This window comes from Pteropus alecto, unplaced genomic scaffold, assembly GCF_000325575.1.
Source record: "Pteropus alecto unplaced genomic scaffold, ASM32557v1 scaffold38, whole genome shotgun sequence".
Taxonomy (NCBI): domain Eukaryota; kingdom Metazoa; phylum Chordata; class Mammalia; order Chiroptera; family Pteropodidae; genus Pteropus; species Pteropus alecto.
In genome coordinates this window covers 3395139-3408730 of record NW_006442512.1, presented here as the reverse complement: position 1 = coordinate 3408730, position 13592 = coordinate 3395139, and the positions used below count along the sequence as shown (strand labels likewise).

Below are 13592 nucleotides of genomic sequence, written 5' to 3'. Positions count from 1 at the left end.
GAGATATTAGCAGCACACAGTCACGACAACCAAAAACGTCTCCGGATATTGACAAATGTCTCCTGGGGTGCAAAATGCTCCTGGTTGAGAACCACCACTCCAGTTAAATAGTGTGGCACATGAAAGTAGAAGGCAGGAAGGTGGTTTGTTTAACATGAAGAATTCACCCAAGTGGATTGGCAAGCAGAGAGACTTTGAACAGACATCAGTAGGCGGCATTTTGACTGAGAAGGTCTGAGTTTGAATTTGGGTGTTGTTCCGCAGCAATCTCCCTTCCCATCCTCAGCTCGAGAATCCCAGAGAATCCCATATTGTAGTTTGACTCTAGTCTTGAAGGTAGTGAGTGCCAACTGTGGAAGGGATATACAACTTTCCATTTGGAATTTTTGTCCAAATCTATCAGGACTTTTTCAAGAACAAGCCGTTCTTATTTTAATTAATTAACTAAATTGAAGAAATGATTTAAATTCTGCGTCGCACCCCCCCACCCCCTGCCGTCTACATCCACCCCTCCTCCCCTTTCCCCTTCTCTCCGGTAACCACTAGTCCATTGTCCATGTCCATGAGTCTCTGTTAGTTTGTCCTGCTCATTTGTTGCTTTAGGTTTATATCCCACACATAAGTGGTATCATGTGATTTTCAACTTTTTCTGTCTGGCTTATTTTGTTTAGGGTCCATCCATGTTGTTGCAAATGGCAGTATTTCATCTCTTATGGCTGAGTAATATTCCATTGTATATATGTACCACAGTTTCTTTAGCCAGTCATCTATTGTAGAACACTTGGGTTGCTTCCATGTCTTGTCCACTGTGAATAATGCTATGAACATCGGTGTGCAAATATCTTTTCAAGTCTTTGGGGTAAATACCCAGTAGAGGGATTGCTAGATCATATGGTAGATCAATTCTTAGTTTTTTCGAGGAACCTCTATACTGCTTTCCATAGTGGCTGTACCAATTTGCAGTCCCACCAGCAGTATATGAGGGTCCCTTTTTCTCCACATCCTCTCCGACATTTGTTATTACTTGTCCTGTCGATTATAGCTATTCTAACAAGTGTGAGATGGTATCTCATTGTGGTTTTGATTTGCATTTCCCTAGTAGCTAGTGATATTGAGCGTCTTTTCATATATTTGTTGGCCATTTGTATGTCCTCTAGGGAGAAGTGTCTGTTCAGGTCCTCTGCTCATTTTTGGATTAGATTGTTTTTTTTGTTGTTGTTGTTGTTATTGAGTTGTATGAGAGTTCTTCCCTCCGCCCCCAAGTAATTTGGACTTTATTCTTAGGTCTGTGTTTCCAGTTTTTAAATTTTATTTTTTAGCAGCAGAAACCTTTTTGTTTAAATGAGGAGTAAGGCTGTTGTGGGAAGCTGGAGCAGGGGTGAGACCCAACTCCTGTTGGCTGCCTGGCTAGCCTCTCCCACTACCAGCACAACTGGGCCCAGGGAGCTGGGGGTCTGGGCTGTGCTGCAGGATGACAAGACTGGCAAGAGAGAGGAAAGAGGAATGTGTAGAGGGGAAGGCTGGCTCAGGGTCCTTGTCTTGTGGGGGACCCCAGCACAGAGTGGGGTCAGTGCCCTTGGCCATACGGATGTTGGTAGGGCTTTCTTAGGGTGCAAGACAGAGGTTCAGGATCTGTTCAGACCTTTATTCAGCACATAGCTGGGCTTAGCCTTGGCTCACAGGTAGTGAGGAGGATGGGAACTCTGGGTGAGTGCGCTGCTCAGGGGAAGCACCAGGGTGCTGTGGTTGCCCAGACTGGCATTTAGGATCAAGTGGCCTTCAAGAAGGCTTCCTGGAGGCAGCAAGAACAAGCAATTCTTACTTTTTTTTTAAATTAAAAAAATGTTTTTCAATTACAGTTGACGTACTATATTAGTTTCAGGTGTACAGCATAGTGGTTAGACATTTATATAACTTAAGAGGTAATCCCTGATAAGTCTAGTACTCACCTGACAGCATACATAGTTATTACAATATTGACTGTATTCCCTATGCTGTACTTTATATCCCCATGATTATTTTGTAACTGCTAATTTGTACTTAATTCTTTCACCTTTTTCACTCAGTACCCAAAATACCCTCCCATCTGGCAATCATCAGTAGAGAAAGTAATTCTTATTTGGAATTGTATATCAGAATTACTTGATGGTTCTGAAAAAATAATATTTTACATGGGGCTACTTAAGTCCTCTTCTTTACTCCCCATAATGTGACCTTAGGTGGCTTTCTTCTGGCTTTCAGTTGAGGACCTTATTCATCATCAAGGTGAATGAATTAATTTATGGGTATGTTTCCTTCCTTAAAGGAGTCTCCATTGAAGACTATATGTGCGGTGACTATAGCCTACGATGAGTTTTGTGTACAATCTGAGACAATACATTTATTAATGAAAAACTTGATCTCAACTTGAGGTTTGCTTTTAGAGTAGATTTTTAATATAAGAATTTTTTTTTTAATTATGGCAAAACATAAAATTTACCTCTTTCACCATTTTTAAGTGTATAATTCAGTGACATTAATTCGCCATGTAGCACAGCTGTCTCCACTATCTATTTCCAAAACTTTTTCATCACCACAAACAGAAACTCTGAACCCAATAAGTGATAACTCCCATTTCCCTAGCCCCTGGATACAATTCTCTAGCCCCTGGTAACAACTCCTGTTCTACATTCTGTCTGTATGAATTTGCCTATTCTAAATATTTCATGTAAGTGGAATCATACAATATTTAATATTTGTCCTTTTGTGTCTGGCTTATTTCACTTAGCATAATGTTTTCAAGGTTCATCATTGTTGTAGCCCGTTGTACAGAGTTCATTCCTTTTTAAGGCCGAATAATATTCCCTTTTGTGTATATACCACATTTTGTTTATTATTTTATATGTTCATGGACATTTGGATTGTTTCCAGAGTATTTTTATATGTCATTAAATAAAGAGTTAAAATGTTTTGGAGATTGAGAATGTTACTGATATTCTAGAAATATGGCGTTTCCTATACTATATGTAACAATTCCTTTTACAGACTAAATAATATCTATATATTTGGTTCCCAGTAAACAGTTTATAGATGCATGCTTTCAACATTACTGATATCTTTTTTCCCCCCGGTTTTAGTCTTGTGTATGCTGAATTGTAGAGTTAGAAGGTAATTTAGGTGTTATCTAATTAAATTTACAATTCACATGAACTTGCTCCCATAGCATAGTTATCTCACTTCATTGTTTCTACTGTGACAGTAAATGACTTTCACTGATTTGTTTTATGAAAGGATAGATTATCTTAAGTGTCTCTATTATGTTCAGCTCTGTTTTCTTAGCCTCTTAAAATCTGGCTTTTGCCCTACTGCTCCACTGATTAAACTGATGAGCTTGCTCAGCATTGGTATTTTTTTTTAATGTGGCAAAATGTATAACAAAATTTTTCATTTTAATCATTTTAAAGTATATGGTTCTGTATAATTAAGTACATTCACATTGTTCTGCAACCATCCCCACTATCCATCTCCAGACTCTTCCATCTTATCAAACTGAAACTTTGTTCCCATTAAACAAAAACTCCCCATTACTCCCCCTAACATTCTACTCTCCTTTTGTCTTTATATTGCAAAATGATTACCACAGTAAGTTTAGTTAACATCCATCACCATACATAGTTACAAAAATATTTTTTTCTTGTGATAACTTTTAAGATCTACTCTTAGCAACTTTCAGATATACGTTACAGTATTGTTAACATTAGTCACTATGGTGTACTTTACATCCCAGAACTTATTTATCTTGTAACTTGAAGTTTGTACCTTTTGACCCCCTTCACCCATTTCACCCACTCCCCAACTCTGGCAACCACCAATCTGTTCTCTTTATCTCTGAATTTGTTTTTTTAAGATTCCACATATAAATGAGATCACATTATTTGTCCTTCACTTAGCATAATGCCCTCAAGTGTCATCCTTGCAGCAAGTGTTAGAATTTCCTTCTTTTTTATGGCTAAATAATATTCCTGTGTGTGGGAGACATTTTTTTAATCCACTACCATTTTACTTTATGGATTTGACTAGTCTACATACCTTATATAAGTGGGATCATACAATATTTATCCTTTTATGTCTTATTACGCTTAGTAATAATGTCTTCAAGGTTCATCCATGTTGTAGCATGTCGGAATTTAATTCCTTTTTAAGGCTGAATAATATTCCATTGTATGTGTATACCGTATTTTATTTGTCCATTCATCTGTTGATGGACATTTAGTTTGCTTTTACCTTTTGGTTATTGTCAATAACACAGCTATGAGCGTAAGTGTACAAGTATCTGTTTGAGTCTCTGCTTTTTCTTTTTTGAGTTCAGCTTTTTGCTGAAGTCAAAAAGTCCCTAGCCCATGTTATCATTGGACTCCTCAGGTTTTTATTTCTTTGTGTCCACTTTCTTTTCCTCAACTGGGGCAGCAGTGGTAGAGGAGGCAGAACCTCTGGCTGAGGCAGGGCCACTAGCCCCTGCATTGTCGATGAGGCTTCCCATGTTGATGATGGCCAGAGCCTGGCCAGAAATGTTTAACATTTATACCAGCTGCTCTTAGGAGAGCATCAGTCTTATCCTTCGTGACTGTCACCTCATCACTGTGCAGAATGAGGGCTGAGTAGATGCAGGTGGAAATGCCAGGCTGGTGGCTCCCACGTGTGGTTCTGTTTGCTGGATTAAGTGAGGGCCTCACCCCAGTGTGACCTTAGCTTTCTTGGAAGGACTGAGCACCTTAGTAGCAACTGCAGAAAGGAGTTATTTGCCTTTTTTTTTGTATATACTCAGAAATGGAATTGCTGGATCATATGGTAATTCTGTTTGATTTTTTGAGGAACAGAGTTACCTTTTAATTTAAATGGAAGGTAGTATATATCTCATTTTTTCTCCAATGCTAGTAAAATCTACAAATCTTATGTGCCTAATTCTTGAATTTTGACAAATATTTATACTCATATGATCATCACTCAGATCAAGTTAAACATTTTCATCACCCAGAAAGTTTCCTCATGCCCCTTTCTGGTCTGTCCTCTCTTTCATTCCCTAGAGGGAACCATCATTCTGATCTGTTCCTATAAGTTAATTTCATCTTGTGCTTGTACTTCATACAAGGGGGATCATACATATATGCTATTTAGCTTTTGGCATTTTTTACTCACATGTTTTTAAGATTCAGCCGTGTTATATGTTATCAGTAGTTCTTTTTTATAAGTGCTATCTAGTGTTCCTTTGTATGAACATACCAGTTTATCCATTCCCCTGTTGAACATCTGTGTTGTTTCCAGTTTTTGACTATTACGCGAAAGCTTCTATGGACATTCATTTACACTGTATGTGTGTGTGTGTGTGGGGGGGCATGTGTTTTCATTACAGTAAATACCTAGAATTGCTGGGTCATATGGAGAGTGTATGTTTTAACTTTATAAGATACTGTGAAACTGTTTTCCAAAGTCGTTGTACAGTTTTACTATCTCATCACCAATTATGAGAATTCTGGTTGCTGTAAATTCTTGTCAACATTTGTACTGTCAGTCTTTTCATATTAGACATGCTGGTGGGTATGTCGTCATAGTATCCTATTGTAACTTAAATTAGCATGATAACTACTGATGTTGAACACCTTTTTATGTACTTATAGGTCATTTCTTTTGTGAAAGTAATGTTCAAGTCTTTTGCCTATTTTAAAATTTGATTATTTGCTTTCTTATTATTGATTTGAAAGAATTCATTATATATTCTGGATGCAAGTCCTTTGTCTGTTGTATGTATTGTGATTTCCCTCCACCCTCTCCTGTTTTACCTTTTTACTTTCTTAACGCACGTTTTGATGATCAGAAGTTTTAATTTTATGAGGTGGATTTTTTTCTTTTATGATTAATGCCTTTGGTGTCTTGTTTAGGAAATCTTGACCCTTACCTTCAGACTTAGTTGTGTGCCCCCTCCTCTTCTTCATTAGTATTGCAGAAATTGATTTTTTTGTTTGAGAAGGTGTTAAATTTGACTCCTGACACATTTTTTATTGACATATATCATACATACTGAAAAGTGCATAAAACATAATTATGCAGCTCAGTAAATTTTTACAAAGTGAACATATCTGTGTAATCACTATTTTGATTAAGATATAGAACATTATCAGCATCTCAGAACCTCCCTCACGCTCCCTACCAGTCATTAAGGTGGTTACTTGTATCTAACTTCTATCATGTAGATCAGTTTTCCCTGCTTTTGAACTTCATAAATATGGAATAATTCAGTATGTAATTTTTTTTATGTCTCACTTCTATGTTTGTGGTGTTGTTGCATGTAGTAGTAATTGTCTTTTTCATTGTTTATAGTGTTCCATTGTGGGGCTATACCCCAATTTATTCATTTTACTCTTGATAAACATTGGGATACTTTCATTTTGAGATGTTATACATAATCCCACCATGAAGTCTCAGATATGTTTTTTGGGTAAACATATATACCTAGGAGTAGAATTGCTGGGCCACTGGGAAGGACCATACCTATAATTAGTTTTAGTAGACATAAGCAAACAATTTCCAAATACGTTTAATATAATCCCCTTTGTGTACATGTACACATGTCCATTTTTGTCCCTATGCTTATACATTCCTAGAAATTCCTTAGAAAATACTTAAGAAACTCTTCACCTCTAGTGAAGTGGAGGAATAGAGAAGGTGGGTCTTTTACTTAAAACTTGCTGTGCCCTTTCAATTTTGTTTTACCATAAGTATGTATTTTTAAAAACCTAACTACTTATGATTTTTAATTGGAAAATGTTGCCATTTTAATAAATTAAAAGTCTTGTTTTGCTTTTTTTAGAATAATAGAAAAAATTTAAAATCATTGTTAATTTTATGTTACTAAGTTATGTCTAGTTGACAGCCCAAACTCCTCAGTTTTGAAATTAGAAACTCCTTTACAACTGGTCAGAAACTTGGTGTAATTTAATGAGTAACCTTGGAAACCTGGGTTATAGTCCTTCCTCTCTCATTAATTAGATGTAGGCAAATCACTGAACCTCCGGAGTCTTAATTTCCTCATTCATAATGTGGGATAGTCCCTGAATTGCATGGCTCACTAGCCTCATGGGAACATTCAGTGGAATAAGAGGAGAGAAAACACTTTGATATATATGTATATCAAATATATATGTATAAATAAGTCACATATTTATACAATGTATAAGTAAAAAATATAAACATAAATAAAATAATATGTAAAATACATATAGAGAGCTATACTCACTCATGCACTCCTAAAAAACAATAGTATGTAATTAATAAGTTCTGATTTGAGAAAGTAAAATAATTTTAAATAATGTAGGATATATAATAAAACCATAATCAGTCTTTTATATGACTTTTTCTTACTCATCCTATTTTAAGCTCATGAGAAACAGGTCGGATAGCAAGCAATTCAATAATATATATATTTTTAAAGCCAGCTTCTAGCACGTATCCCTGGGTGAGTACTGATTCAGTCCAGTCTCCTCCTCCATCATCATTTATGTTCCTGAACAAAGTTGATGGTTCTGCTGAATCTGGGCCTGTTGGCCTTCTGATCCATTCCTCACCCTTCCCTTCTCTGTGTTGTGAGGAGCTGACCCTTGTGGGCTTTGTTCTTTCCCAGGCTCCTGTGTCGGCAGTTTCTGCCTGGATTAGCAAGTAGGAGGAACTGGCAGTAGGAAGGCAAAAGAAGGCTTTCCCCTCTTTCTTTCTGCTTGGGGAAGTTGGAGTGGGGTGGCCTTCGGAAGCATCTCTTCTGTTGCTTCTGCCAGTTAGACCATCTTAGTTTTCAGGTTCCTCCAGGCAACTTCAGCCTTGGATACTGGTAGCAACACTTTTTCTCCCTGAGGCCTAGAGGTAATACTGGCTTTTTGCTCCCATGCTCACTAACCTCTGATTTGTCTCACTGTTCCCGGTTGGGCCTCTTATTTCTTCTGTCATTGCTCACTGCATTGAAGTCCCTCTGTTTTAAATCCTCAAGAGATTTCCATGTTTCTTCATTAGACCCTGACTCATACAGAGATCAAATTGACAGTAATAAAAAATGTCTTACATTTACATTTTTTCAAGATTTGTTATGTCCTTTGATGTCCCACATAATATGCAGAAGTAAAAGAGTGTTATAATTCCTATTATAACATTAGGAAATTAACATTTATTGAATGACCATTTCAGATTTTTAAATAATTTTCCAGTGAAAATTATAGGGGGAAAAATGGAGGCTCAGAGAATTTAAGTAACTTGCTCTAGATCCCATAGAAGGCTGGTACTGAATCAAGATTAGAATTCTACATATAACAGTTCTATGTGCTGCGTGTCTGCTAGCCATGGAAGAGATCCTTTGCCAAGGAAGGGTTCATTTATAATGTACTTACAAAAGCTGTTGTCATTTTAGAAAAACTGTCAACTAAAAATTTAAAGCACAATAATTTTCTTCTGAGCCTTCATATTTCCAGGATGATATTCCCTAGCATTAATCAAAGTTTAATGTCAAGTTTTGAGTTCAGGCTATTCCTGAGAGAATTAGGCAAATTATAGGGGAGAAGAATTCTTGTGGTATCATGTTTATTCAGTTATAGAATTGTTTAAGATAGAAGTCCGGTATATCCTTAAAGGGGAAAAGAAAGAGATGTCACAGAAGAGTAGAATGGAGACAGGGGAAGAGAAGGGCCAAGGGAGTATTGTTGCCAGGTTACCAGCCTTCCACCCCCACTGCCTTGGTGATGGTGGAGGAGCAGTATGGGAGCTGGATATATGAACGAGGTCTTTTTACAACCAGCCAAAAGGCTTCACCTTGTTTTCATCAGTTGTGGAGGGTGGGGCAGTGTGGGAACAAGGTCTTTTTTTTAAGACCTGCTGATAGGCTTTACCTTGTCTTCATCTCATCAGCTGGCCACCTGACCTCCATGATCATATAGGTTCCTAAAGTGTAACATTGGAGATGACCACCTGGCTCTGCTGTGAAATAGAGGAGGCTCCACTTTGCAGTTACATGCCTTTTTTAGAGGATCTTTCAAATAGGTAATTCTCATAATACTAGTAAAGGCATGTAATCACCAGTATTCCTGTTTGTTGGGGGAATTGGAGTGAGCAATGATTTGGAATACAAGAAATTCAAGTTACATATTTGCAGGTAAAATTCTAACCATAAATTCAGGATTCATAGACGCTAGGGATTTATGAGTTATCCAGAATTCCCTCATCTTTGAAAATAACCAATAATAATGATAATAAAAATAACAGCAACAACAGCTAACACTTCTTTAGAGCTTAGTATGTACTAGACACTATTTGAATTAATCTCCCTCTGCCTCTTCCTCTCCTTCATCCTCTCCCTATATATAGTCATCTAATCTTCACAACTTTGTGAGGATGAGTATTTTATTCACCGGCACTCCTATTTAGAAGTGTAATCCTCTGCTTTGAGTGCCCTGTCCCTCTTCCCTGATTTATTTTTATCCACAGAAAAATATCACTCATACATACATAAAACTTATTTTATTATCATCTACCCCTTCTGCTAGCACTCTCTGACCTACCTGTTCACCACCCTGCAACCAATTATAATGTTCCTGAAAGAGAGAGTCAGTTTTGTATGTTTTTGTATCCCCAGTGCCAACAACAGTGCCTAGCACATGGTAGGTTCTCAGTGAATATTTGTTGAATGAATAAATGAGTCTTTTATAGATGAGGAAACTGTAAATTTTCCATGATCACAAAGTTAGTATAAAGGACAGTTATGGAGCACTGAAATGATTTCTAAAGTCTTTCATTAAGCTAAAGTTCTTTTAGCTTTTAGAGAAACTTTATCTCCAGGCATATAAAATGACCTTTAAGCACTTAGATTTGGTGGTACCTTCCCTTTTTCTAATCCCTAGGGCTCTACTTCTTGAGTTTCTGGGTTCTTGAGCTACTGTACAAATTGAACATTTTTTCCCTCCAGATTTCACCCAGGGAACATTAAAACAAACAAACAAAAAACAAACCTCATCTTTTATTGTAGGATTTTAATAATAGGCAAGACTCCAGTTTGCATTTTATAAATTTATCTTTTGGGCTATAGAAGCAATGATACTTAGTGATATAGTAAACTAAAAGGGTTCAGTGTCTCCTCTTTTACTCTTGGTCCGAGATTACTTGGTAAGCCACTGGTCCCAGAACTGTTCACTACAGTGTATTTCTTGACCAACTTTACACTCACACACATACCCCTGTCTTTAAACTTGGTTATTTGTATAGCCTTTAGTAGGAATTTAATTCTGGAAGTGGCTAGACAGAGAACATTAATGGCTAAGATCTGGTGATTGATAGGACTTGCTGTATAAGAGAAGAAAGACAAAAGTCATTGAACAATCTCAAATATGCCCTTGTCGACTAGAAGAAGGGTGGTCTCACTCAGAGAATGTGTGTAATTGGAAGACAGTCAGTTGCTTAAAATTTTATCTTTTTTTTTTGGCATATAAAATCATATCCATGATTTCATTTTACAAGTGCCATTAATAGTCCCTATTCTTGGAAAGGAGTAAGCAGCATCACTACTTAATTTTTGTGTTCCAGCAACACAATGACCCTAGGTCACAGTAAACTTTTTTTCCTTCCTGTCATATTATGGACATATAAGTTTTAGGTTTTCTATTAATGTATCTTCTAAGGTTCTGGAACAGAATGGCTGCAAATGATTACAAATCATTTTCCTCTCTTCCTCTGCTATACCCTCTCTTTTACATTTTTAAAAATTAGGGAATATCTTAAACATGTATTCAAGTGCATTAAAAAATACAGACTCACATGTACTACTCACTGGAAAGATTTAATAAATAAAAACATTTAGTCATGTGTACTTTTGAGTTCTTTATTTTTTTGAGAAGTAAAGCATTAAAGAGATGATATCTCCTTTTTATCTTTTCCTGATCCTGTTCTTCCCTCTCCCTTCCTTGAGATCACCACTATCTTGAGGTTGGTGTGAATCCTTCTCCTTGTTACCATAGACAAATAATTTCTTAGTGAATTTTTACCTATATTTTAAACTTTTGAATTCAAAGAGCAAGTAACTCATTTTATGGTTTCTGTATCATGAATCATTTTTAATGACTCAAGTAGATTCTTTTTCACTCCCAAGCAGTAGTATTCATATTCAAGCTATTGATAAAACTGTGTTTAACTATATAAAATATTTTTGTCCTCTGATCAGATATGACATTAACTATGTTATATATTTTTTGTTAGTAACATTCCTGAAATATTCTTTAGAAAGTTTTCATAATTACTTTCTATAGCCAGGGGGAGAGAGAGAGAAGAGGAGAGACAAAGAATGATTTTTTTTTTTTAGGCCAAGTTATCATTCGAAAAACTGACATTACAAGCTATAAAAAGTGAAAGAAGCATATATTTAATGTGTATAGTAGGATAAGTATCTCTTAGTTTAATAATCGGTACATTTCTGATGCCCTGTATTTTTATGGTCAGGAATAAAGAATTTAATATGATATTGCCATATGCTTCTGGTTAGTATAGACATGAGGACAGTGATAAAGGAGAAAATCTAACTGACTGTGTTATTTGTTTTGTTAAAACATGCTGCCCAGCTCCAGAGTTCCCTATTTTGGAGAAGCAGAACTGGTTGATACATCTCCACTATATCCGGAAGGATTATGAAGCATGCAAGGTGAGAGATTGCAATGATAGAGACAATGAGAGACAGACTTTAGTTAGGCAACTAACAATGTCTGTCACACACAGTTTGTGGTGGTTCCCACTAATAATATATCCCACTAATAATGTATAAATTCCTTTTTCCCCAAACTCTGTGTATTTGTTAGCTTTTGCTATGATAATGCTCCTTAACAATCAGCCTTAAAATTTCAGTGGCCTCCAACAATACACATTTATTTATTGCTCATGGGCCTTCATATTGGCTTTGGGTTGGCTGGGTTTGATTAGAGGTTGTGGGTCAGGTTCCAGTATGTTCCATGTGTCGTCTTATATCAAGACCAGGCTGAAGGGCAGCCACTCTCTGGGACTTGGTAGTCTTATGGTGGAGGGCTGATGTTTGCCACAGCATGCTATTTCACTTTTTGATCTCTGGATAGGTGAAAAATGATATTATATTTAGTTTTATTTTACAGTTTTCTTATTATGGTGAGCTTGATCATTTGTATATTTAAAAACTATCTGTATTTCCTTTTCTCTAAACTGTATCTTTGTAACATACTGTATGTTACATACTTGCTGACAGACTGTAGTTTTAGCAAGCAAAATACATCTTTGGTGGTGTCTTTTTTCTCATGCAGAGCTTTGTAATGTCTCTAAGGTTGTAGTTTTTAATTTATACCTGTGGTATTTATAGCTATGGCAGTGCGCAGAACTAGCAATGTTTATTACTAGTCTGAAAACTGAAAGGTTTCTTACTTTCCTTCTGTGGTATTCTCCTTGTTTCCGTTTTCCTTTTTTGACCACTTTCTCTTGTTTCTTTTTTTCTTTTCTTTCTTTCTTTTTTTTTTTTTTTGGCTTTTCTTCCTCTGCTTATTTCTTAAGAATTGAGGCTGTTCCTATCTTTGACCCCTTTCTCTGCTCATTCCACATACTTCCTCCTGGTCTGCAGACCAATCTGGTACCTACTGGATGCTTCGCAGGCATTTCAAATTAATCTTTTCTTTTTATTTTATTTTATTTTATTTTTTAAATTAAGTTTATTGGGGTAACATTGGTTAATACAATTATATAATTTTCAGGCATACATTATCATTTGACATCTGTATACTCTATTGTGTGTTTACCACCCAAAGTCCTGTTTCCTTCAGCTACCATATATTTGATCCCCTTTACCCACTTTGCCCTCCCCCTAAACCCTATATATGACCCCCTTTACCTCGTCTACCTCCCCCTTCCTCCCCGACCCCACTAATAACCTCTAGTCTCTAGTCCTCTGGTAACCACTAGCCTATATTCCATGTCTATGAGTCTCTGTTTATTTGTCTTGTTCATTTGTTGTTTTTAGGTTTATATCCCACATATAAGTGATATCATGTGATCTTCAACTTTTTCTGTCTGGCTTATTTCACTTAGCATGGTTATCTCGAGTTCCATCCATGTTGTCGCAAATGGCAGTATTTCATCTCTTTTTATGGCTGAGTAATATTCCATTGTATATATGTACCACAGCTTCTTTAGCTAATCATCTATCGTAGGACACTTGGTTGCTTCCAAGTCCTGGCCACTGTGAATAATGCTGCTATGAACATCGGTGTGCAAATATCTTTTCTGATACGCGTTTTCAAGTCTTTGGGGTGAAACCCAGTAGAGGGATACAGCTGGATCATATGGTAGGTAAATTCTTAGTTTTTTTGAGGAACCTCCATACTGCTTTCCATAGTGGCTGTACCAATTTGCAGTCCCACCAGCAGGGTATGCAGGTTTCTATTTCTCTGCATCCTCTCCAACATTTCTTATTACTTGTCCTGGTGATTATAGCTATTCTAACAAGTGTGAGATGGTATCTCATTGTGGTTTTGATTTGCATTTCCCTAATAGCTAGTGATGTTGAGCATCTTTTCATATATTTG

At 36.5% G+C, this 13592-nt stretch overlaps 1 protein-coding gene across 6 annotated transcripts in view; it reads left to right on the top strand.

Annotated features, from left to right (window-relative positions):
• The window catches only part of BBS4 (Bardet-Biedl syndrome 4), a 58135-nt gene that overhangs the window by 22127 nt on the left and 22416 nt on the right, over positions 1-13592 (top strand). For 3 of the 6 annotated variants that reach the window (XM_025040387.1, XM_025040386.1, XM_025040385.1), the window contains exon 3: positions 11607-11695. The exons of 1 other annotated variant lie outside the window; for it this stretch is intronic. In XM_025040387.1, coding sequence (XP_024896155.1) covers positions 11607-11695 — 89 coding nt within the window. The remainder of the gene's footprint in view (positions 1-11606; positions 11696-13592) is intronic. 2 more of the 6 variants (XM_006922649.2, XM_006922648.2) reach the window with 1 other exon arrangement.